The 25,292-nt window shown below is 37.6% G+C and overlaps 1 protein-coding gene across 12 annotated transcripts in view; it reads right to left on the reverse strand.

The window, feature by feature from the left end:
* JAKMIP1 (janus kinase and microtubule interacting protein 1) overlaps nucleotides 1-25,292 on the reverse strand; it is a 160,313-nt gene that overhangs the window by 72,001 nt on the left and 63,020 nt on the right. For 9 of the 12 annotated variants that reach the window (XM_017824518.1, XM_017824530.1, XM_017824523.1 and 6 more), the window contains 2 exons: nucleotides 13,194-13,468; nucleotides 1,003-1,497 (listed from right to left, as the gene is read on the reverse strand). In XM_017824518.1, coding sequence (XP_017680007.1) covers nucleotides 1,003-1,497; nucleotides 13,194-13,322 — 624 coding nt within the window. In that variant the 5' untranslated portion in view covers nucleotides 13,323-13,468. Of the gene's footprint in view, nucleotides 1-1,002; nucleotides 1,498-13,193; nucleotides 13,469-16,808; nucleotides 16,950-23,672; nucleotides 23,708-25,292 lie in introns of all 12 variants that reach the window. The other 3 variants (XM_017824526.1, XM_017824524.1, XM_017824528.1) reach the window with 2 other exon arrangements.

Genomic DNA, 25,292 nt, shown 5'->3' on the forward strand with positions numbered 1-25,292 from the left:
CTAAGGAATACAAGAAATAAGAGGTCATATCTGTGCAAATACAAACTGACAAGATATTTTCTTAAGGAAACTGATGTTTCATTCTATTTAAAGTCTGTATTTCTTGACATAAGATAAATATTATGCTTATTATAATTTTAGATTTTATTTGCATAGCTATTGTACTGCTAGTTTGTGCAGATTAATTATTAGATATATACATACACATGGAAAATATCATGGTACCAAACAGAAGTATCATTTGATTAGGATGTCCCTAAATGCACTACTATGTACAGCACATCTTAGATTCCCTACATTTCACAAAGCTGAATAATTTGAAATATTTGGGGCACCCCCTGTCAGGAAATGTCGCCTGGTTTTCCATGTTATACAAACAGCATAGTCTGCCATCTGTGCTGAAGTCCTAGGGTTTATGAAGTGTGAAAAAAAGCCTGCTGTCCCAGGCTCTAACTTTTCTGCTGCTATAGAAAAAACACAGAAAATTTGAAACTTAAAAAAGGGCAACAATTATTAAAATTGAATGACCTGGATAAAGATGAAGAAGAAGCAAAGACACTGCCTTGTTTTGGCGCAATTAGTTCCTCCAATTTAAATATAAAAGCTCTATGAGGAGTTAGTTTTGCCATCTCACAGAGGTGTTCTTGCATAGTCAAATGAGCAGTGCCTGACTTTTTAGGGTCACTGGGAGCACAGTTGAGCAAGTAGGAAAGGGAAAATCTCTCTCTTTAATCTGTTGAGAAAATTCATCCTGGAAAGAATTAGTTGGCTCATTTCCATTTGGTGGGACATAAAGCTTTGGACTGGGTTGGGTAAGACATAGAGCCAAGGTTCATCTTTGCTCAAAGGAGGAAAAAGTAGTGGAAATGGTGGCCCATTGTAGCAATCAGCACTAATGAAAGACGTTACTGCCAAAGACTGCTTTGGTATTTATGGGCACATATAGCCATATACTAATACCTGCTATAAACTGAAATAAAGAGCATTCCTAAATGAACTTACCAGCCTGCGGATCTCTCTCTCACATTCCCGCTTTATTCGATGGATCTCATCCTGGTGGGACTGATAAGCCGTGCGCAGGTCCGCAGCCTTCATTTTATCCGCCTGCATAATGTTGTTCAAAGCTTCTTCGAGCTGCTTTTTGCCAGATTTCAGCTCCAAGATCTCTTGTTGCAACTTCATTCGTTCACCGTCGAACGCCTTGCGAGCCTCCTCCTTTGCTTCGCTCAGCAGCGCCGTCTTCACTTTGTCAGCCGCCCCGTCCCGCAGGACATTGACTGTTGACTGCAAACGCTGAATTTCACCATCTTTGATTTTCACCATTCTTGCCACCTCCTGCTCGTGCTGCCGGATCAGTAGCTCTCTGACACTCTGAAGCTCTTTCATTTTCTCCTCGTGGAGCTTGGCTTTCAGCTCAGAAACATAGGCGGTGTGCTTGTGCTGCTCCTGCTCCCTTTCTTGTTTAACCTCTTGGATTTTTTCTCTCAGTTTTCCCACCTGGAACAACAAAAAAATACTTATTAACTAGTACTACCACTCTTTTAAAAGTCACCAAGGAAGCTTTTTCTGAAAGGTTATTAAAAACCTGTCCTCAATATTCAAAAACATGGACTGCATATCTTACACCTCTCTATCCCATAAATAGCTAGAGAACCAGGACTGGGAAAAGGCCATGTGCATGTTCAGGAATATGCTAGGGGTATGTGCAATTGGCAATGAGTTCTCACAGTTTTAGGAATAAAACAAAACTGAGCAACATACAATCTAGTTATCTCCTTATTTCCTACACCAACCACCCCAGACTACTCTCACCCATAACCCCTCTATTGCACTCTGTAAGTAAATGGAAAATGAATGAAACACAGAGAAAAGAGTTTGTGTTTATGCTGGAAATACTTTTATTTTGTATTTCTTAATTTCTTAGCTTTTTTAATGGAAAAGTCAATTACTAGATAAGCAAAAAGAATTGGTCTTCTGAAAAATCAAGTCTATTCAATGGACCTCAAACCTCACTCCAAAACTGAGACTACTCATGTCCCCAGATATTTCAAAAAATATAGGCCAGTGACTCTAAGGGCTGAGGAGGGAGTAGGAGAAAAATCTTAAAGCCTCATATAATAATACCCACTGTGATGAAACCTCATTATAAAATGATGCTCAGAAGGCTGCATGGAAAGTAATGCTCCTTCCAAGTGGGATATTAAATTAGAAGAAAAAATAAATAAATAAAAGCTCGCTGGTCTATTGCAGTATATCAGAAAGGCTATAATGCATTTTATCAGGCATAGTACCATCCCTATCACAGTGACTGCCAAAACATGGGCTCCATCCGTGTATTTCTCATCTAAAGCAAAGTCAGAGGCAGAGGTTTCAAAGACTTGTGTTTTAACCTTGAGTGGCAATACAAACATACATACTAAACAGTGATTCAGGGAAAAAGAAGCTACTGAGCAGCAGGATGTCAGTCAATGTCACATCTGCTTGTACCTATGCTACACAAAGGCGGGATCTGTAGTCATGTCATGCATTTAATTTACACTAAACTAAGCCAAAATTGCAACTTGCCTCAGATATTGCAGAAAGTATGGGAGATTTCTATTAATATTCAGATGATCATTTACTGTGAAAGTTTAATTAAAACAAATAATATTTTGCATGGTTCTGGATTATACAGCTAAAACAAAAGCAAAGGGTTTATTAAACACCAAAGGGCCAGAAACCTGCGTTGTTTACAGAGAGCTAAAGAGGTACTTTTGTGGGCTTGCTTTAGGAAAAATGGGACATTTTAACTCAAAAGTCTCAGATAAAACATATTAAGTGAATCCAAGATTACTACTTAGTCTAAGAGTGACCATAAAATAAGTCCAACATGTTACTCTTCAAATGCACCACATCGACCACAGAATTTCCAGAGTCTGAACTAATGTATCGCATTTATGTGGCAAGGTTTTGGTAGGTTACAGGGCTGCAGAGGTGGCCTCTGTGAGGAGTTGCCAGACCTTTCCCCCATTATGAGAGAGCCAACGCTGTCTGGCTCGAAGATGGACCTGCTGGCCAAGGCCAAGCCAATCAGCAACAGTGGTAGGACCTCTAGAATAACACAGTTAAGAGGAAAAAAGCTTGTGTAACTGCAGCTGGAGAGAGAAGAGACAATATGTGAGAGGCACAGCTCTGCACCGAGGTCAGGTCAGAAGGAGGGGGAAGAGCTGCTCCAGGCATTGGAGCCAAGATTCCCCTGTAACCCACGGTGCAGATCGTGGTGAGTCAGCTGTGTCCCTGAAGCCTGTGGATGTCCACAGATATCAACCTGCAATCCCCTGGAGGATACCTCATGGGAGCAGGTGGATGTGCCCAAAGGAGGCTGAGACCTTGCGGGAAGCCCATGCTGGAGCAGGCTCCTGGCAGGACCTGGGGACCCATGGAGAGAGGAGCCCACACTAGAGCAGGTTTGTTGGCAGGACTTGTGTCCCATGAGACCACTCCCCTCCCTATGGGAGGGACCATGCTGGAACAGTTCGTGAAGAACTACAGCCCCTGGGAAGGACTCACATAGGAGAAGTTCATGGAGAACTGTCTCCCATGAGAGGGAGACAGCTGGAGCAGGGAAAGAGTATGAGCAGTCCTCACCTGAGGAGGAAGGAGTGGCAGACACTGTGTGACAAACTGACCACAGCCTCCATTCCTTGTCCCCCTGCACTACTGGCTGGGAGAAGGTAAAGAATTTGTGACTAAAGTTGAAAGAAGGAAGGGGTGGGGGGAAGGTGATTTAGATTTATATTTAGTTTCATCTCTCACTACCTTACTCTGTTATTTCTTGGAAATAAATTAATCTTCTCCAAGTCAAGTTTCTTATGCCTAGTTAGTAATCTCTCATTGTCCTTATCTCAACCCACGAGCCTTTCATTCTACTTTCTCTCCCCTGCCCAGATGAGGAGGGCAGGCATAGAGCAGCTTTGGCGGGCATCTGGTGCCCAGCCAGGATCAACCCACCACAACTTGACCTGAAGTCTTCAGACAGCAGAGACAGTAGACCTTCCCCTGTGCAGAAGGTGTTATTTTGAACAGTAACTTTGAGAATTAACCAACTCAAACTTACCCTTGATTAAAAAAAAAATATATACACAAACACACACACACACATATATATATGTATATATAAACCAAAAAAAGGAAATAGACTGGAGCAGGAGCAGAAGGAAAGGTATCTACATTTTTATGAAAGTTGCCTGGATGCAGCATGGACTAAACACGAGCTGGAAGAATGCTATAATTACATCTGTGGAAAAGGTAACAGCTCTGAAACAGATATTGGCAGAAGCAGATTTTATTGCACAGATATTGTTACTCTATTCCAAGATGATTCTGATAACATATCTTTATTAAGAGAGATAGAGATGTGGGGGGGTTCCCAAAATGGTAAGTCTGGTGTCTGGCTATTGGAAATTATCTGCACAATGTAACCATGTGTTATTTCTTCTGGTTCCAAGCCTACAGTGGATAGCACTGATTTTCAGTGCTTGCATTCCATAGGAGAATCCCTGGCAAGGAGGTTAGAATAGATGATCTTTAAAGGTCCCTTCCCAGCCAAACTATTCCATGATGCTATAACAAAGCTAAGTCATTTACTCATCTATTTACCATCAGAAGTGGATGAGTTTATAAATAAATTTGCAAATGAAACAACACTCATTATTTACATATTGCCTTACTGATGAGCAAAGAAAATTGAAATGAAACTGAGCTCTGAAACCTACTAATGACAACATGGGGAAATGGCATATATAAACATGTTTAATATACCTCCAGAACTACAGTAATTTTAAATTAGTCATACTGTACATAAAGCATGCAACTGAAAGGCAGTTTTCAATACAATACATTCATGGGTGTAACTTCTTAAAAGCATTTTAAATATATGAGAAATGTATTTTGAAAATTTGGAGGAGCGCTGAGTTACACAAAATTTGCTCCATTTTTCTTGTCTTTCACTGAATGAAGGCAATATCTATATGCATTATTGCTGTCTGTGAGAACACATAATAAACCATTCAGAGTAAGAGAGCATTATCATATATCACCACTAATTTTACCTAAAAGCTTCAGCAAGAGCAATTTAAACAAGAAGAATTGGAATCCTTCTAAAAATCTTAGATTTTTACCCAGCATCTTAAATGCTTATCACACCTCACGACCCAGAAAAAAGATGCATCCTTATTCTGAAGGTCTTTAAAAAGTCTTTTCTTGTTACTGCTTCTTATCAGAGAAGATGGAAAGTTAAATCTGTCTGTTAGATCCTCCCTGAAAGCCATAAGCTGTCCTTACCATTTTCCTCCATCCCTCTCTCCTGCACACTATGCAGTTCTGTACATGTCTGGCTTCCAGAGCAGCTGACTGAATAAAAATAGTAGTGTGGTATTTTCCCATATGCCTCAGTTTCAAAATGAACTTGAACTTTAAAGTAATTTCTCTTTTTTTAATTTCCGGCACTTTTTTTTTTTTTAAATGAAGAAAAGTATTCTACCCAAGAAATTAAGTCAGTAAGGAAACAAAGTTAGGTAGGATATCATGGCACCAATAAACCAGCTATTTTCTACCTTTCTAAATTAAATCTTTAATAATTAGTGCACATTGATACAATGCTGTTGCCATAGCAAAAGCTAACTTCTTCAAAAAATAATGCTAAACATCACTGCTTCTTTCTTATGTCTGAAAAGTGCCTGAAAGCAGGATTTTCTTTAAAACAATATGATTATATTTTCATAGGGTATTTGCATGTGGTATTGTTTTCCATGACAAGGTGCTTTGTGAACTTGAGACAGAAAAATAACAGTTCAGCTATAAGACTGGAGTCAGTGGCATAATTTTAAAACTATGCATTTCTAAAAGGCAATACTCTATTAAATCATATGTGTTTCTGACTGCTACCAAACCATTTCCCCAGTAAAAATGGATAAAATTACCTCATTTTTTTTCCCATGGATTTAAATGCAATTTTTTTTTATTTGTGGCACAATAGTCAATCACATGAGGAATACTCTCCACACCGCTTTTTGGCAGGAACTGCAAACTTGTGTGTAAAAGAAAAGAAGGTCATTGGAAGTAGTGGTAGCATGGATTCACCAAGGGAAGATCATGCTTGACCAATGTGATAGCCCTCTGTGATGGTCTGGCAGGGTGGGTCGACCAGAGTAGAGTAGTGAATGTTGTCTACCTTGACTTCAGCAAGGCTTGTGACACTGTCTTTCATAACATCCTTCTGGGTAAGCTCAGGAAATGTGGGTTAGATGAAAGGACAGTGAGGTGGACCAAGAACTCGCTGAATTGTAGAGCTCAGAGGGTCATAATCAGCAGACTAGAATCCAGTTGGAGGCCTGTAGTCAGTTCATTCTCCAGGGATAAGGAGGATGGGTTGAATCTTATTGAACTTGCTTGTCAATGACCTGGACAAAGTGATAGAATGTACCCTCAGTAAGTTTGCTGATGATACAAAACTGTGGGGGGCGGTTGATACACCTGAAGGCTGTGCTGCCATTCAGGTGGACCTTGACAGGCTGGAGAGTTCAGCGGAGAGAAACCTAATGAGGTTCAACAAGGGCGAGTGTAAGGTCATGCACCTGAGGAGGAATAATCCCAAGTACAGGTTGGGGGCTGACTCGCTGGAGAGCAGCTCTGAAAAAAGGACTTGGAAGTCTGGGTGGATGCCAAGTTGACTATGAGCTGGCAGTGCGCCCTAGTGGCCTGGAGGACCAATGGTATCCCAGAGTCCATAAGGAAGAATGTGGCCAGCAGGTCAGGGGAGGTAGCTGTAATGACGCCACATCTGGAGTACTGTGCTCAGTTCTGGCCTCCACAGTTCAAGAAAGACAAGGAGCTACTGGAGAGGGCCCAGCAAGGAGCCACAAAGATGACTGAAGGACTGCAGCATCTCTTTTATAAGGAGAGACTATGGGAGCTGGGCCTGTTTAGTCCAGAGAAGAAAGGGGATCTCATCAGTATATACAAATATGTCAAAGATGGCTGTTAAGAGGATGGTGACAGACTCCTTTCAGTGATACTCAGCGATAGGATGAGGAACAGTGGCCATAAACTAAAACACAAGAAGTGCTGCCTCAACATGAGGAAGAACTTCTTTATTTACATTGAGGGTGGTAGAGCCCTGGAACAGGCTCCCAAGGGAGGCTGTGGAGTCTCCCTCTCTGAAGACATTCAAAACCCATCTGGACATGTTCCTGTGTAACCTGCTCTAGGTGACCCAGCTTTGTTAGGGGGATGGACTGGATGATCTCCAGAAGTTTCTTTCAACCCTAATAGTTCTGTGATTCTGTGAACTCACATTATGGTAGGCAATTTATTGCTAACTGTCACAAAGGCAAGTTATTAGGGGTGAGGCTGACAGGCAAAGATGCTACTGTTTATTTAAAAAAAAACATATGCAAGAGCAACTTTCTTTCAAAAAGAACAAAAGCCCGCATGCTCTGCTTTTTCTAAAACATATGTAAACTCTACTCCTGTTCAAGCACACTTCTTGTGTAATCTAGTGTTCAGCTAACAGCCTTTCTACTACAATTTAAGCCTGCACTGGATCATGCCATTAAAATTAGTCACTTAGGTAAGACTTCTGCGACATGAGCAATAAAAGATGTCACTATGAAAAAGGCAGGTCTAACACCAGTCCCATTTTTATCAACACAACAGACAAATATTGAGGGGGGACAGAAATGTATTTGTAATAGCAACCCAAGATACAAGACATTTGTCATGATTTGCAGATTTCAGCCTAGATTCTTAGCTTCTTCAACAACTAAGAACAAAACCTTGAAGTTTTCTGTTTGGTTGAGTCTCGGTTTGTTTGTGTTTCCTGACAAAGTTCTCTATTTGCCTACCTATCTTCAATCCCACTGGTTTGTTCCCCATGGATTTCAAGAAGAAATACACAGATTATCCAGCACAATGAAAATTACATGCTAGGAAGAAAAATCATCCATGATGTCTTAGGACCATCTGCTATTTAAATTACACTAAAGAGATTTACCTTTCAAATACTTGCAAGCTTCAAGGGAAAGGAAAAAAAGGTACATGTTTACTGGTCTTCCATTTAAAAATATTCATGCATCTAAACTAGCTTTTTAAAAATTAAGTGAACTGTACTTAGATAGCTTGTGCCTGGATTTAGGAATATAGAGTCATAGAATAGCTGAGGTTGCAGAGAATCTCCAGAGGTCATCTAGTACAGCCCTGGTCAAAGCAGGGTCAACCAGAGCAAGATAGTCTAGGCAATGTCCAATCAGACATGACTCCACCATATCAGACATCGTCGAAATGAGTTTGTACTCACTGTTCAGTTATGTGGTTTAACCCCAACCAGCAACTGAGCAGCACACAGCTGCTCTCTCACTCTGCTCCACTCTGGTGGGGTGAGGGAGAATTGGAAGGATGAAAGTGGTTTGAGGTAAGAAGAATTAAAGAATTAGAGAGAAAAACCTAATACTAGATACAAAATATAATAAAAACATTTGTAAGAGAAAAAAATAGAGAGGAAAATAAAGCCCAAAAAAGACCAGTGATGCAAATGAAAACACCATCCCCAGCTTCCTCTCTGGTAGAGAGGGGTGAGAAGCAGAAAAGCCCTCTGCGTAAACTCTGCTCAGCAATAACTAAAACATTACTGTGTTACCAACACTGTTCAGCACAAATCCAAAACATAGCTCCATACAAGCTACCATGAAGAAAATTAAATCTATCTGAACTAAAACCAGAACACTCATAATCTGATAAGATACATTAATTTTAAAGGTTCTACTACAGTTGTGAGTAGAATCGCACCATCAAAATTTTTTAGGATCTCTTCCACTGTGTTTTCTGTCAACTTCTTCTAACAAAATTCCAGCTAAACTAATGATAATCATTGCTTAACATCTGTTTAGTAATGTCTCACTTCTCTTGACTATCTGTTTTACCTGGGTTAGAAATTGCACTATCATGGCTAGCATATTCACTCAATTAATTATTTCGAATTCTGGTTGAAGTAATGCTGCTACATCTATTCCTAATAACTTTGTTATTGACTGTCCAATGTTTTTCAGATGTCCAAAATTCTCTTGTTTTAGAGATTTTTTTTTTAAGTATTCAGAATTTACATTTATATATCAAATGTAGAGAATAGCTGAATTCAAATGCCCTTCAACCACTGTCAGGAAACAACCTACCCAAAGGGATGCACCTCCTCTGAATCCCACTCCGTAGTGTCTTGATTCACCAACACTTCAGCCATTTCCCTGCTCCAAGAAGGTTACCATATTTCACTCCCAAACATAATACTATAGTTTCTCCTTGCTATTCAGTACAGTCCTTATAGTTCAGCAAATTAACTGGCTCCTTTCTTAATCCATACATAGCTTATGGGAATAACAATTTATATATACATATATATATATTCAGAATGTCTGGATACTCAAATCAACAGCTGTATTTAGAGTTTTTCCATCCTTACTGCCCACAACTCTTTTCCATATTACTTTTGTAATCCCCAGTAAATAAAACTGTCTTGATTGTATGACATGCTCCCTTTTTTTTTTAAATCTCCCACATTGAAAACAGATTTTTTTTCTACCTACAACAGATTCAACATCCAACATTAAAGCTCAAAAACCCCAAAGAAATCTGGGAAAAGCATGAGGTTTATGAAAACAATCTAGGCAATTGTGAGGTGATATAGTGGTAACTGATTTGAAACATCTCATTTATCCTAATTTCCAGATGTTGTGATCTCAAGTATAAAGGAACAGTCACAAGTAGAAAATGGATATTTAAAAGCAATAACTAAACTGGGTGAAGATGGAGTAATAGCGACAGCAAACACTACAACACCTTGCTGTCAAGAACAGAGTATTACTTGGAGTATCAGAAAACTACCTTCTAATTTATGCTAACTATCTAGCTAGGAATAGGTACTTCGTAATACTTTTTCCCAAATATTCATGTATCTCGGTACAAGCATTTAAAAAAACCACTGAGCTGACTGCCAAGACCATGCTCACTCACTGCAGCTCCTTGTGCTCACTGTGCCAGACTTCAAGATTCAGTCAGAGCAAGTCCTGCCTCCACTTATGTTGAAATAAGTATAATTTTTGTGCTTCGGTCAACTCTCTTGGTTACTCAATACCCAAATTTTGGATGTCTTCCAGCCAAGTTTTTTCAGTAGCCAAGCAAGGGCAGTATGTGAACCCCTGTTCAGTTCATGCATTTCCTTCTCCAGCATCTCCATAGATGGCAGCAAACCTACAGTCCAGGAGGACATGCTATCTATCAACAGGCTGCCCAAAGCTATCAAACAAGTGTTCCCAAAACAAGAGGCGGTACATAGGAACTAAAGCAGGGCCACATTCACCCATTCATAAATGAACCCAGCTACTCATATGTCTGATGCCCAAAACACCACCAAGCAAGACCTACGATGATGCGTTTTCGAAGACCTGCAAACGTATCAGTTTTGGATCAGGTATTGCATAAGCATGCGGGAAAACAACTTCAGAGAAGAAATTTTTATAAGTGGATCAACAAACAGTGAAACAAAATGAACTTGGAAAATATGCACAAAGTTTTGGATCTCTGGGGTAAAATTTTATTTCAGAGAAAGCCGTATTTTGCAGGCAGAAGTATGGTAAGACTAATTTCCATTTCTGACATCTCTCATCAATTAGAATGTTCCTTCTCAGATAAAACATTAATATAGGCATATGCATGAGGGATAAAATAATTTAGGAAAATTAAATTAATTTGCCCCAAAAGAGTTTGTTACCTTTCCTGACATAGTTTATGTCCCATGGGCCTCAGTGCTGTCTGTTTAGCAGCTTCAATACTTCTCTCTTACTCCTGTGCCAGTAAAGCTATCTATTTTATTTAGAATTCTCTAAGTACAGTGTTTTTACTTTTCTGATACCAATACATAATTTCTGTTGGTTTTGTTCCTCATTTTTAAACTACAGTCTAAACCAGAAAAATCCCTATGGCTTTGATTTACTCATCTTGTCAGTCAAGGCATCCTGTATAAATGCTGCACAGACTGAGAGTAGGCTGGGAAATAAACTGCATGGTTCAAATCTACTTAAATGATTTAGAGCAAGCACCACAACAAAGGTGTGGGAAAGAGGTTGAAGATCTCCTTCCCCGCTTGCATCCCCCCAGAAACGCACTCCAACATATTGCAGAATCTACTGCAGACTGCAATGCAATTACTAGTTGTAATTTCCTCTTTCATATCCACCTACAGATTACATATGTGAGCTCTCTCATTTCTCTGCAGATGTATGTGCACAATACACAGATGTGTCTCTGATAACAACCTCAATATGCTAGAAAATATGACATTCTCAAGCTGCAGAAAGATGAACAAGTAACCAAACTGAAGCAAATCTTACTGCATTGAATACAGGTAAGTAAACAGACTAGTTATAGAAAACATTCCTGCAGCTGTTATGGTTTTGTAATTACACCTCATTCTTAGTTGAATCAAAGTTAAATGTGATGCTGTCACAGGTAAAGTATCAAACGTGGAAGTGTATCAGGGCTAAACTCTTCCTAGCGTTCATGTAATATTTTCGTGGATTTTTTTAGAATCCAAGTACTTTAAGGACTCAAAAATAATTCATTCTTCTGTTCAAGGTATAAGATAACTTTATAATCATGTGCTCTTTTTAATACAATTTAAAAAATTATAATAAAATTCACATTTGTATATAAAAAGTCATACAGAACAAAATAGGAAATAAGAAAAAATAACTAAAAAGAAGAATTTACTAACATAAATGTAATCTACCATCAGCTAACAAGTCTCCAAATAGGAACAATGAGATGCTAAAAACGACAGTGAAATAACACAATTTGTCACCCAGAAAACTATAGAGGGTATCAGCCACTAGTAAATTCCATGATGTGTGATTTTAAGAAGCACAAGTAGTTTGTGCCACTTATTTAAAAATTTATTCTCATTATATCAAAAAAGAGCAGGAGAAGTTGGATGAGGAAGCCAATAGCAAAACCCCTGTCATTTCTGTTCACTCATCAGTATTCCTGATGTATAAGAGATATAACTTTTTGCTTTAGTCTGGAAAGAAGAAAAATTTCCAAGGCAACACAGATTTAGTTGGCTGATATATACTGAACCTATTGCATCAAACAAAAATTAAAGCTTTATTATTTCTTTTTCTTCTGTAAGAAATAAATTCTGAAGATTGCATTTTCAGGCATTTTTTGGTTTGCTTTGTAAATTAAAATATGAAAAATAAGACCATTCAAAGTTGAGTAACACATAAGGCTATTAAAGAAACTGGAACAAACAGAAATACTGTTATTCAAGTGTTTCACATTTTACATATAAAAAAACAAGGCTAGAACAAAGTTATGTTATATAAAGTGGACACATTTTCAGTGCATACTTTTTCCACTGGTAAGTCTTTGGACACTTGCAACTACAATATCACCAAACAAACACAGATAAATCCATTTGCACATGGATTAATCTCCAGAACTGTCTTGTGCAAAGTCAAATGCACTCATTGAGACTAAAAAACTAATAGAATAGAAATAAGCTTACTGCCTTGTCCATATTTTCAACTGTCTACAGAGATGTATAAAAGTAAATACTAATCTTTATAAATATATATGTACTTCATGAATTAATAATTTCTTCTAGGTGTTCTCTTGATTACCAAAATACCTGTCGAACATGTGCTGGACAGATAAATATTGATGGATCTGTTTCATTAGCAATCAGATGCATCATAACCTCAGCAAAGCAAATCATGACTCCTACACAGATAATTTCCATAGTGATGCATTTTGCATAAGGTGCCAATGTTTGATTTTGAAGACAAAAGATTTTTCTTTTTACAACATACAGTTTTCAGTGCTAAGATAAATGACAAAACTCCCTTGCCTTTAAGTCATAGTAAGCTAATGCCATTTATATTGCTGTGACTGCAAATTTCAGCGACTGGATGTTTGGGGATATTTACTTCCTTTTGCATGTCATTTAGAAGAGTTGGCACCAATTTCAGTTTATCAGTGATTCTTCTGATTTCACTACTTTGTCAAGTTTTTCTTTTAAGGTTAATGCATTTTAGTATGAAACTCTGCTGGTTTCTAACAGTGCTACTGTTAAGAAGAATGATCAGAAAATATAGATAGACAAATACCTTGCTTTTTTCTTGTTGAAATTCTATCTGGATGTTGGTTAGTTTAGTTCGTAGCTCCTCATTAGCAGCTTGCAGGGCTTCAATCTCCATCTCGGACTTCTCTCCCTTGGCACGACTTTTCTTTGACATAATTATTTTTGAAGTTTAAAATAAAATTTTTGCTCCACACTGAGCTACCAGCTAGTGCCTTCTGCTTTTAGCATTTAAGAGTCGTGTAGTGTTCAACAAAATCTTTCCCACAAACCTCTGCCATCACGGGAGCAGTCTCTCATGTCCTGGAAGAAACAAAGTAGTGGGAACAGAATTAGGCTACAGCACTGAGCAGAATTAAACATCAGACTTAATATTCAGGTTTTAAAGCACACTGAACTTCCTTGTATTATATACTATATTGCATAGTGCACTAGAGTTTGAAAGAAACAGATAAGAAGTTACACAATATTTCACCGTCTCTAAACCCAATTCACTGTATTCTGATGTCCACAGAAAAAAAATTCTTTACATTTATGACAAATACAGTATATAAATAAAAATCATATCTTATTCAAGGTCTGACTAGAACCATGCTCAGGATTCCCAAGAGGCACATAAAAAACCATAAGTTAACTGAGGTTAGTGTTTCAGTGGGAATAGTTTGTTTCCAGTAGTAAGAAGAGAGCATTTCTCACCCTTTTGTATCAGTTATAATGCATAACTGTATTATGCAAGTCTCACAGCATCAGAATCTATGAAAAAGGTATCACAAAATAGGAAAATAATATTAGAAATATTTCTTAAAATATCACATATGTAAACTGCTTATGTTCAGGGTTGATACTGTTTGAAAAGCTATAATCAAGATGCAAAAGTATTTAAATTCATTTTAATTTCCCAGCATGCTCTAAGCTTAAAAAGTATTCAATTATTTAAATCAGCTTTATGTAATATTCAAGGAGAATATCAGTAGCAGACAAAGAACCCTAATTCCAATAATTAGGAAATCCCATGATTAGTTTGCTACATAAGTAGTTATAGAAGCTTAATCTGCGACTTTTTTTCCTCTCTGCTATCATCTAAGAATAACCTGGTGCCCTACAAGAACAAACTGAGGAACAAATGCTGTCAATGCTGAATTGGTTTCCAAACCGACATCCTCTGCTCATTCTAAATATCCACATAATTTCATCATTAAATTGTCAACAAAGCAGAAGGCTTCCTACTTTAATACTGAACGACATTCCTGGAGTATTATATTTCAAAAAAAATTGCTATCAAATTGCCTTCAAATAATAAGTTGCTCTTTCCAATCTACTTCTGCCTGGAAGTTATTTTAGAAATTGTATCAGAATGAAAATCCCATGCATTCCTTAGCACATGCTTTCTAAAGGGTTGTGTACAGACAAAAAAAACACATTAAGTTTTATTCTCCTCTTCAAGGACTGGTAAACAGGCGGTCAGTTAAATATCTTGCCCAAAATGACAAGTCAAATCACATGAAAAGTGAACAGAACTCAGGACAAAAAGTCTCAATTTGTTTGACAATATTCCCATTGAATTCTTTCCTTCATAAAAAGCTGTTGAAAAAAGACCAATTTTACCAATTATTTGCTAAAGTAATTTGAGTGAAGTAGCTGTTTTGCTCTGTAATATCAGATGTATTTCCTTTGAAATATAATAATCTATCAGTTTATCCTACTCAATAAAATTTTATCTGTTCCTTATATTCTTTATATTTAGCATTTTTAATAATTTATGAAAAAACAGGAAATAGAAATGCATTTTAACTTTATTTATGTATCAGATCTACCTTACAAAACAAATAAACACTGGTGCTATCGTGATTTTACACATAATAGTTTATTCAAGAAAAATAAATCAGAAATATTCTTACACTAACTTAAAACAAGGAACTCTTCAGTGAGTAGAAGAAATGTGAGGAATTGTTGTTCTTAATAAAGAAATTTCATGCTACTAATCTATGGAGTTTCTATGATGCTAAAGGCTAAAACTAAGCACTATTAAACCAGTATATTTCATCCAAAATCCTTAACTATATGAAAAAATTTGATTAAAAATCAGTTGCTTGTGTTATTTCCCCGGACTATTTGTAAGGAAAATCTAAAATAACATAGATATGCAAATCCAACCTATAATAATTCCACAGTATTTACAATGGTGCAAAGGGAAATGAGTTGTTCCTTATCTCAAAGGGTATCTGGGGTATTCAGATTCTATCAAGGAATTAATCCTGAAATCTTAACACAAAATTCCTGATGCAGTCAAATTATATATTATTTAATTCAGTAGATTATTAATTTAGTTAAGGAAACCAAAACCATACCTCACTGGCCTGGCTGTATGATTTTTAACCTCATTAGATCCCCCCAATCCCCTTCCCAGTTACAGTTTGGAAAATACATTTAAGTGTTTGCTTCTCCATCAGTAAAACGAGGAAAGTGAAGTAACTGCTCTGTGTGGATATACACAACATCCAGAGAACAGAAGAAGAGATTTGAAATGTGGAGCATTTTGAAATTGCCACATATATTTTGCTCAGTAATAACAACCTCTCCTGACCATGCCATGTTCTCAAGCATATTATGAATATACTAAGCAATTCAATATGAACATTCAAACTTATAATTATGTACAGAAGAAGATGGCCTGTCACTGAAGTCCTGGTCAGGCATAACTCTCAATGTCTGCAGAGTTTATATTCTATCAGAGTCATCATCACTCAGAGCCCTTAATAAATAAGGTCTTACAATCAGGTACCAGGATCATACTGTTGTCTGCTTTTGAAAATATGCAGGTCTAAATATAATATGCATTATTTAAAGCAGTTCAAATTGCATTTAGCACTTAAATTAGCCTTAAAAATAAACAATTCAGCACTACACTTTGAAGTATTCTTTAGAATTTAAAAAATTCTCAAAGCATTGTTCTCAGTCTTTTTCCTATAACTCAGAATAGTTGAAAATTGTATCTTTCAAGTACAATAAAAACATAGACACAGAACCTGAAGAAAATCACCTGCTTCTCTTATGGACATGAAAGGGCGGGAGGAGATCAAGCCCTTCACCTCCAAACCTAACTGCTAAGCATAACAAGCCCCCAAAACTACAAAACAAAACAAAAAGAAGGAACAAAAAACACCCACGAAAAACAAAACACCAACAAAATAAACAAACAAAACCCCCAAATAATTAAAAAAAAACCAAACAAGAAACTCCCACCACCATCACCATCAAGCTGCATTGGTGGGCATAGAAAAGTTTCTCCCTTTTTAATCTTCTCTAGATATATCTTCCAGCTCTACTTATTTCAAAAGCAGGAACTATGACAACGCAAAGCCTCTCTATATACACAGAGGCACATACCCCAGGCACACCAGGGCTACAGCAGAAAAGGGTGGATCTCCATTCCCAAATGAAAGGGTCAGAACCAGTGAGTGCATACATTCCCTGCTAGTTGAGTACCCACACTCAATGTTCAGATAAAGGTTAGGATAAAAAAAAAACCTACCAGGCAGCTTGTAAACACAGGAAGAAAAACAGAAGGAAAAATATTCTACTCTAACAAAATATTATTTTACTGATGTAGAAGCTGCAACCAACAACCTATTTATGAACTCACCATATGTCAATTGAGAGGCAAACTCATGACGCCACCATGATACAGTCCCACAATCACTTGTGAACAAAAATAGCTACTTCCTGCACTGTGAGTTCTACACACTTCTTGCAAACCTTAGGATCATTTGAATTTATTTTATATCTGACAAAAAAAAAAAGGATAGGAAGAGTAATGGATTCTCAATCACAAGTCATATTGACAGCAGTCTCTGGAATGTATCAAGTTTCTCATTTTACTTGATAGGTATAGGAGCATTTGTAATTCAAGAAAAGCATTAACAACAAAAGAAATAAACTTGATTGGATTTGAATCAACTGCTCAATAGTTTGGGAGATTGGTGTCTAAAAGATCAAAATATTTAACATGATTTTTGCTGGATGTTTGGGGAAATCCAAATTCTTAATGTACCTAGAAAACTAATGATCTGAACAATGTTCCATTCCTAACTTCCAATTTCTCTTCTATTTGCTTAAGAGATTTAAAGGATTTTTTTATCATTACTTCAATCTCTTCCCTGGTTTTATCAAAAAAAACCTCAAACTAAGTAATGAAGTGCTATATGGTCCTTCTAGATGTTAAATATCAATAAAACCTAATAGTAAAAGAAAAAGAAAAATTAATTACTGCAAAAATGTGGAAGTGTAGTATGAAAAATCAGAGAAGAAAAGAGAGAGCCTAATATTTTCTAGTGAAACATAATTCCATTTAAAGAAATGCAAGTCTCTAAATATGATTCTGTACTGAATACACAAAAATAAAGGAAAGGTTATATCTTTAGAGAGTGAGTCTTTCAGTAAAAAACAGTAATCAACAGGAAAAGTACACCTATAAAATCAAGTAATAAATAGGGATAAGATAACATGATAAGAAGAAAGATTTACTGTATTATATCAACCAAAATTCAGCATTCCAGTCTTAATTCAGATCTGAACAACATTAGTCAGCTGCAACATAATTTTTGGAAGGTGAAGTTGTGAATGAGTCATCTCAGCTGAAACACCAAGGCATAACTCAGGTACTGGAGAGAAATAAAAAGCTTCTTCATCCAGACACTTCACTTCCACATAAATAGTGGGTTTTCCATTTTACTTCAACCTTCCTCTTATAATACTGCAGAGCTTACTATCGGATACCCAAAACTCTTACTTTGCTTGTGAATGTGAGATTTAAGTACATTCTTAGTATAGCACAACTCTGAATATTCAAGAAATTTAAAATAGGTTTTACAATCCTAGAACCCGACAATAGTAAATGCAGTGGACATAGGTACAATGTTAACTTCAGAAGTAACTGCCAGTTTCACCAATGTTATAGTTTAAAAAACCAGTGATAATCAAGCAGTGACTGTATGGGAAAGACAATGTTCAGAGCTGCTGATGCCCAAGGCACATTTCTCCCAGGTTCAGATGACCTACATTTACTGCTTCAATTCTCAGTTCTATGTAATAAAACATGACTGAATTGATAAAAGCAAAAGCACCTCTACAGGATTGTAAAATAATACTCTTCTCAGGCAAAAAAATGTGAATACAAATTATAAGAATACTTTTCTAAGTATATTGTAGACTAGTCACATTTTAAATACCCATTTGTTAGCTACCTACAGAGATAGATCTATTTCTGTAACAGTAGAACCTTTGAAGGTTATTTTAAATCCTATCCCACTTAGGGAAATACAGAGTTTCCTTACTGTGAAACACTTCTGTAAGTATCACTTGTGATTTTTTTGGCAGATAAAACCAAAAACATCTTTATTGTTATCTGACAGCTCCCCATTCCTTTTTGCAGATTCACAGCCCACAGTCTTGAGTCATTTTTGCATCAATAACAATACACCTATAGGGCCATACTATATGGAAAGTAATCACTAAGAAACTCTAAGCATTTTTGCAAAAAAAATGCTCACAGTAACGCAATCCTGCTGATATCAAACTCATTTAGACCCTATGCACACACTCAACTGTATTTGTACCTACTACTAACAACCACATAACACTGAATTATTGTTTTTGATTGGTACTACTGCGTAACACTGGATAGCATCCAGTACATTAATGGCTTCATTCTAGTGGAAGACATAAGCATCCTACAAAAAAAAACCCAAACAAATCTAGTTCTTCATTTACAAGGAATTTTCACAAGTAAAAGGGAATGTCTAAGCTGAAGAGGACAAGTCAGGAGGAAGGTAAGGAATCCTGCACCTCCATTCTGTACTACACAACACTTCAGTACACTAGTAGTTACTGAAAACTTAACCTGGAACACTTCTCAAAAATTTATGAGCTTGATGCCCTGACTTTAAAGTAAATTAAAAATATTCATTGTCTTCAATGAATATACATTCTTTATTAATATTTACCCAATTTCACTTACAGAACTGTTTTGAGGATTCATTAAATCATTAAAATCGCTCCACTAACCATATTAAATGACAAAATGCTATGAACAGTAGTCCTGTGACACATATAAAATTAAAAAGACACTAGCACAAAAAGGCAAAGTTCAAATGTAACTAAAAATAATAAAACAATGTCCTCCCTCCACAACCTTCAAAACTCGGCTCTGTTACACAGCAAGAGAGCTTTAGGGTGCTGGGTTCACTGCAGCTCCCGAGAGGCAGCTGTGGGCAGAGCTGTTCCTCTCATCTCTGTGCCAATTCCTTTCTTTCGAGCACAGGCAGGACACCTGACAAGGTGCCTGCTGTCCAGCACAATGTATGCCCAGCCTCCAGCTCTTCTCATTGTGCCCTGGATGTGATGCAGGGAGATCCCTGGGCTTTCACTGAGGAGCAACACTCCATTTAAAGCACAATATTTAAGAACAAGAATGTGGAGGTTTAGCATTTCTAAATTAGACCTAGATAAATGGCAACTAGAGAGACAAATTCTAATATCTTTATTGACTGTCACTGACAACCCACAGATTAATCATTATGCCAAATTTAGGATTTTGAATTATACTGGACCACTTTTGTTTAGCTATTCACCTGATTTTTGCAGGAAGCTTCCTTTAGATGTTTTTTAAACCCATCATTATCATTATTATTATTTTTATTGTAAAGGGCGAGAATATTTGAAACCTGAAACTAGGAAAATGAAAAATTCAGGGAGGACAGCTGTGTAGAAAATGTGCAAGACAACTGAAAGGCTTGTGGGGAGAGGTTCAGATTCCCAATTTGATGACTCAAGAGAGAGGTGGAATTCAATGAGAGAAAACCTAGAGTTGTCTAACACTTTATTCCATCTTGAATATTTATTATTTTGTAAATCAATAGGATAGACTTAAGAGGTCAAGTAGGTGAAAGGATGAGAAAAGGTGTATCTGGATGTGATATTAATTACCAACTGAGCAATGAGGCAAATAGAGGTGGCATGATTTCATTGCACTATCTCTGATTTCAATAATTATTATGTGCTATTCTCTACCTTCATTAAACCTGCAAGCTACCTCACACTGTGCCAGACAGCTCACATTCCCACCTCACTGCTCCAGCACAGAAGAATCACACAGCTGTGTGCAGAGCAGCATGAACACATCAGTCAGCACCATAAAGGAAGTTATAATGCTGAGCAGGTTAATGACAAAAGTTCTTCACCTACCAAGGGGCAGCTCAACTTCGACACATCTCATTAAAATCAGAACTCTTAGCCAAAATGAAGATATCAGCCTATTCCAGTAATACAGGAAGACTGGTAAAAGAACATGCTTTATTTTTTCCAAAGTTCCCATTGTGCTCCACTTTTAAAGCCAAGTTCCTTAATTCCTGAACTGGCAGTTCAGGAAGAGTCACAGAATCCCCAAAAAGTATCTACCTGTGTTCAGGAATTTAGGACCTCAACCTTATGTTTGATTACTGTATCAAGGACTTCTGCTTAACTTCAATGTTCCTAAAGTAAGACACCCCACATTTAAATCTAGTTTCAAATCTAGCTGGATGATAAAATAATTATCAGTAGTTTATGGGCAACACATGGGCTAAGGCTTGATGGATTTTGGTTATGAGAAATTAAGCTTATGAGAACTAGAAAGACTTTGCAACTGCTTTTGTCAGGAATCACCAAATTTAGTGTTCCACAAAGCTGCAAATCCCTCAGAAGATCTGTTAACTTTCTCACAACAGTGCTCTGATAATCAGCCAGCTAACATTGGTATTTCAAGGGCTGTAATTTGAGTGAATGTTCATTGCAGTGAAGAGTTTAATTCACTCTGGCTGATAGAACTGCATCACCTGGGATAAAATATTTAAACTGGGTATTTCAGCCAGACAGCAGCCTCTTTGCTCTCTCAACTCTAAATTTTGAAAGGGAGCAGTGCAGCAGCTTAAAACGACAGGCAGTAAAAAGCACAGCTAGAAACTAACACAGCAAGAGCCTGGAGACAAACTTTCGTTTCTCTCCTTGGTTAAACAGGACAGAGACAAGCATGACAAAGCATAAGAAAAGCACAGAAGAGAAACTGTGATCTAAAGGCTTCCTTTGTGTAACAATCTTCCCATGTTCACAAATAGAAAATGCTTCACCACCGTGAGAAGACTACCAATAAAATACCCTTCTGATAACTGCCAGCAAATTTGATTCAAACCATTCCAGACTTGTTGGCAATAGCGTTGGCAAATTGGCCACCAGAAGTAGGAATGTGCTTTCTGAAGATGCTTAGAGTTGAATGTGGTGGCCATGAAGACTTGCAGAAAATATATTTATCCAGATACATGTATCAACATCATAATTTTAAGGATAGCATCCCTCAGAATGTTAAAAAACAATTACACATTCAGTCATAGTTCAGCTTAAAAAGAGAGAAACAGGCAACTAGATATAAATGTAAACCCCCAGAATTACTCTGTGACACACCACTATAGACTGTGAGACTGCCTGCTGTCCAGATTAGACTGTCCAAAAGTATTTTGAAGTAAAGAAATTAAATTCATCCACACACAAATATATATATATACATGCATATATATACAGAAATAAAGCTTCCTGAATTTGAAAGAGTGTTGGACAGAACAGAAGTTACTTGCACATGCAACTTGGAGCTCTCTAGTATGCAAGTTGCACATGCAACTTAAGGGGATTATGCAATTTATGAGGGTACAATACTGCTAGCAGTGTATCCTAAATTGCTGAATGCTGTCATAGTCAGGCTGTTTTGGACATTTAGGGGAATTAAAAAGTAACTTATTGTTCAGCCTCAAGAAAACATTCTTATCTCTCTTCACCTATATAATATCTTTTCCTTCATTAAGAAATCAAGATTTCATTTCACTATACTGCTTCAGAGAGCAGACAGTGAAGACGGTACAGTGTTTTACACAAGGTGAAGCCAAGACATGTCACCTAAAGCTTACAGAAGCCCCAGTGCTCAAATGAAAGATGTTTATGCTTCGTTGCTTATGAACACAACCTCCTTCTTCCCATGGTGCCTGCAAAGAAGGCTGTTCTCTGCAAGGTCTAAATGGTTCTGTAAATCATCTCTGACCATGGACAAAAATCTTTATTCAAGTTGCATTATCATGTAAATTGGACACAGTAGCAATCCTAACTTTGCACCCAATTGTGTAAAAATATGTTCATGTTCATATAATTTCTGCTATGAATTGATCTTAGTGTTTAGTTCTGTTCCTCTTCCCACTTCATCCTCTAAAAGAGGTCGCAGAGGGAAGCCTCAAAAGCTAGGGTGCTGGCAGTGACTTTACAGGCACACTTAGTCTGGATGAAGACTCAGTGGAAAAATATGGAAATAGGTATTGCCAAAAGAACTATTCTTTCTACATCACACACCATCTCCCTAAACTTTAGATGAAACTGTGAAGAAGATTCTGCTTTAAGATATGGCACTAACACCACAGTTTTTCACCTCTTACATAACAAAGCTATACTACCAAAATTTTAACTATTTGTTTCCAAAGCAGGGGAAAAAAAAAAGAAGAGGTGGTGTGGGTGGTGGATGGCATATACACTGGGGAATGAACTACCAGAATGGAGTCTGCTTAAGAAGGCTCTAATAGAGGAAGAAAGAGAACTAATCTTCTCAGTGATGCAGCCCACTTGTTATCACTAACTTAAGTGGGAGTCCTATCCTCTCTTTGTCTGCTCTTTCCCCATAACCGCCAGTTCTCAAATATAGAAGAAAGGATAGAAAGAGGAGTGTATAACAGAAAAGGAAGAAATAAAATGTAAGGGTGAGATGTAAGCTTAAAGTTACATGTAAATCTAGACTTAGTTGTTACCTGCATACACTGCCCTTGTACCAGAAAGGGGAAATATTGAAATGATCCCTGTTTCAAAGAACAATGTGAAAACTGGGAGCTCTTAAGTGTAAACATGTTCATTTCCCTCCCCAAGAATATCAATTCAAATGGCTATTCTACAAACATATACTACTTACTATTTTTTTAGCAGTAGAAATCTAGAAACATCAAGTTATAAAAATCTTCACTAACACTTCCAAATTTTGCAAGGAATTAAGGATAGGAAATCACTATATGTTTCCTTTGAGATATGCAGGTCTTTACCAGTAAATAGCTAGGTTATGTGTTTCCTTTCACTGTGCACTTCTAAATCTTGCATTAGTTGCTGCAAGTTAATTGAAATGTCCAAGTACTCTCCCCCTCCCTTCTACTACAAAATCTCTTTTTTTTTTTTCCTTGGGTTGTAATAACATCCACCATACCTGGAAAATGCTTTCCACAATCCTTTTCCCTGCTCCACCCTCCCACTGACTTTTATTAACTTAAAAAAAACCCCAAACATTCATAATCTTCTTACATCACTAAATGTAAGGCAGGGGAAATATAAAATTATGCTTGTGCAGGAAATTGTTACAACTGCACTATTGCAAACAGTTTAATACAAGTTGTTTTACCTGAGAAAGATGGGAAGTCAGCTTTCCACAGTTTCCTGAAAAGCACAGAAATATTAAACCGCCACAGTTGAATAGATGGAATAAAGTGCAACTGATCCCAAAGGCAAAACAATACCAGGTTAACTCTCAGAAGCATACTAAAGTACTTTAATCCTTTTGCATCCCTTTCCACCTCTTGTCTGAAACAACCTGAAGGCAATACAGTATTTCCTCAATACAGAAATGCAAGCTCCTCAATGAAGCAATAGAAATGCCTCTGCCACAGATTGGAGACTTGTCATTTGCATCATCGTATATTCCCTCACCTGGTTCCCCTTTGCATTACTTAATATAAAGTTAAATTTCACATAAGGCAACCAGAATTTCTCCCCCCCCAAACTTTTACTCTGATTTTTCACCGCAAGTAGTGCACAGGCTAACAGGGGTGTTGTGCAAAGATGCTTATCAAGCCCACACAGCACTCTGTTCAGGGGTTGCCAACTAAACAAATCTAAACTTTTTTACTATGCAAATAATTTAATTGTCTCTTATCCCCTCCACTCCTCAACATTTTCCATCCTGGTCATCTTCAGGACTATACACAGATTTACATCCCTGATGGTCCTGACTTCAAAGGAAGGACCGAAACCCATCATTGTGTCTACACAGGAATCCCTCTCAGACTCACTAGTCTGTCACACTCTTTAACAAACTTTAGTTGTTAGTTCCTCTTATCCCCCTTTTCTAAGATGTAAATAGAGAGAATTCGTCCTGGATCATAAACCACTACTGGTCCCAAGGCAGGGCACTGTAATCATATAATCATGTAATTGCTAAAGTTAAACAAGACTTTTAAGTCCAACCATTAACCCAACATTGCCATGATCACCACTAAGCCATGTCCTCAAGTGCCACATCCACATTTTTTTGGAACATTCCACCACTTCCCTGAGCAGCCTGTTTCAATGCCTGAACCCTTTCAACGAAGAAATATTTCCTAATATCCAATTTATAAATCCCCTAGTGCAACTTGAGGCCATTTTCTCTGGTCCTGTCACTTGTTATCTGGAAGAAGAGACAAACTCTCATCTCACTACAATCTGCTTTCAGGTAGCTGTGGAGAGTTCCTCACTCTGATCTCCAATCTAAACACCCCCAGCTCCCTCAGCCACTCCACATAAAACTTGTGCTCCAGACCCTTCTGAAGCTTTGTTGGCCTTCCCTGGACTCGCTCCAGCATCTCAATGCCTTTCTTGCAGTGAGGGGTTTAAAGCTGAATGCAATACTCAAGGTGCAGCCTCCTCAGTGCCGAGTACAGGGGGACAATCACTGTCCTGGTCCTCCTGACCACACTACTTCTGATACAAGCCAGGATGGCATTGGCCTTCTTGGCCACCGGGGCACTCTGCTGGTTCATGTTCAGCTACTGTCGACCAGCACTCCCAGGTCCTTTTCCACTGGGTCGCTTTCCAGCCTCTCACCCTCAAGCTTGTAGTGCTGCACAGAGATGTTGTGACCAAAGTCCAAGTTCCCTCTTGTTGAACCTCAAAAACTTGGTCTTGGTCCATCAATCCAGCCTGTCCAGATCACTGTGCAGAGCCTTCCTGCCCTCCAGCAGATCAACACTCCCACACAGCTTAG

Source organism: Lepidothrix coronata, unplaced genomic scaffold (genome assembly GCF_001604755.1).
Source record: "Lepidothrix coronata isolate B3197 unplaced genomic scaffold, Lepidothrix_coronata-1.0 Scaffold111, whole genome shotgun sequence".
In the NCBI taxonomy this organism is placed as follows: domain Eukaryota; kingdom Metazoa; phylum Chordata; class Aves; order Passeriformes; family Pipridae; genus Lepidothrix; species Lepidothrix coronata.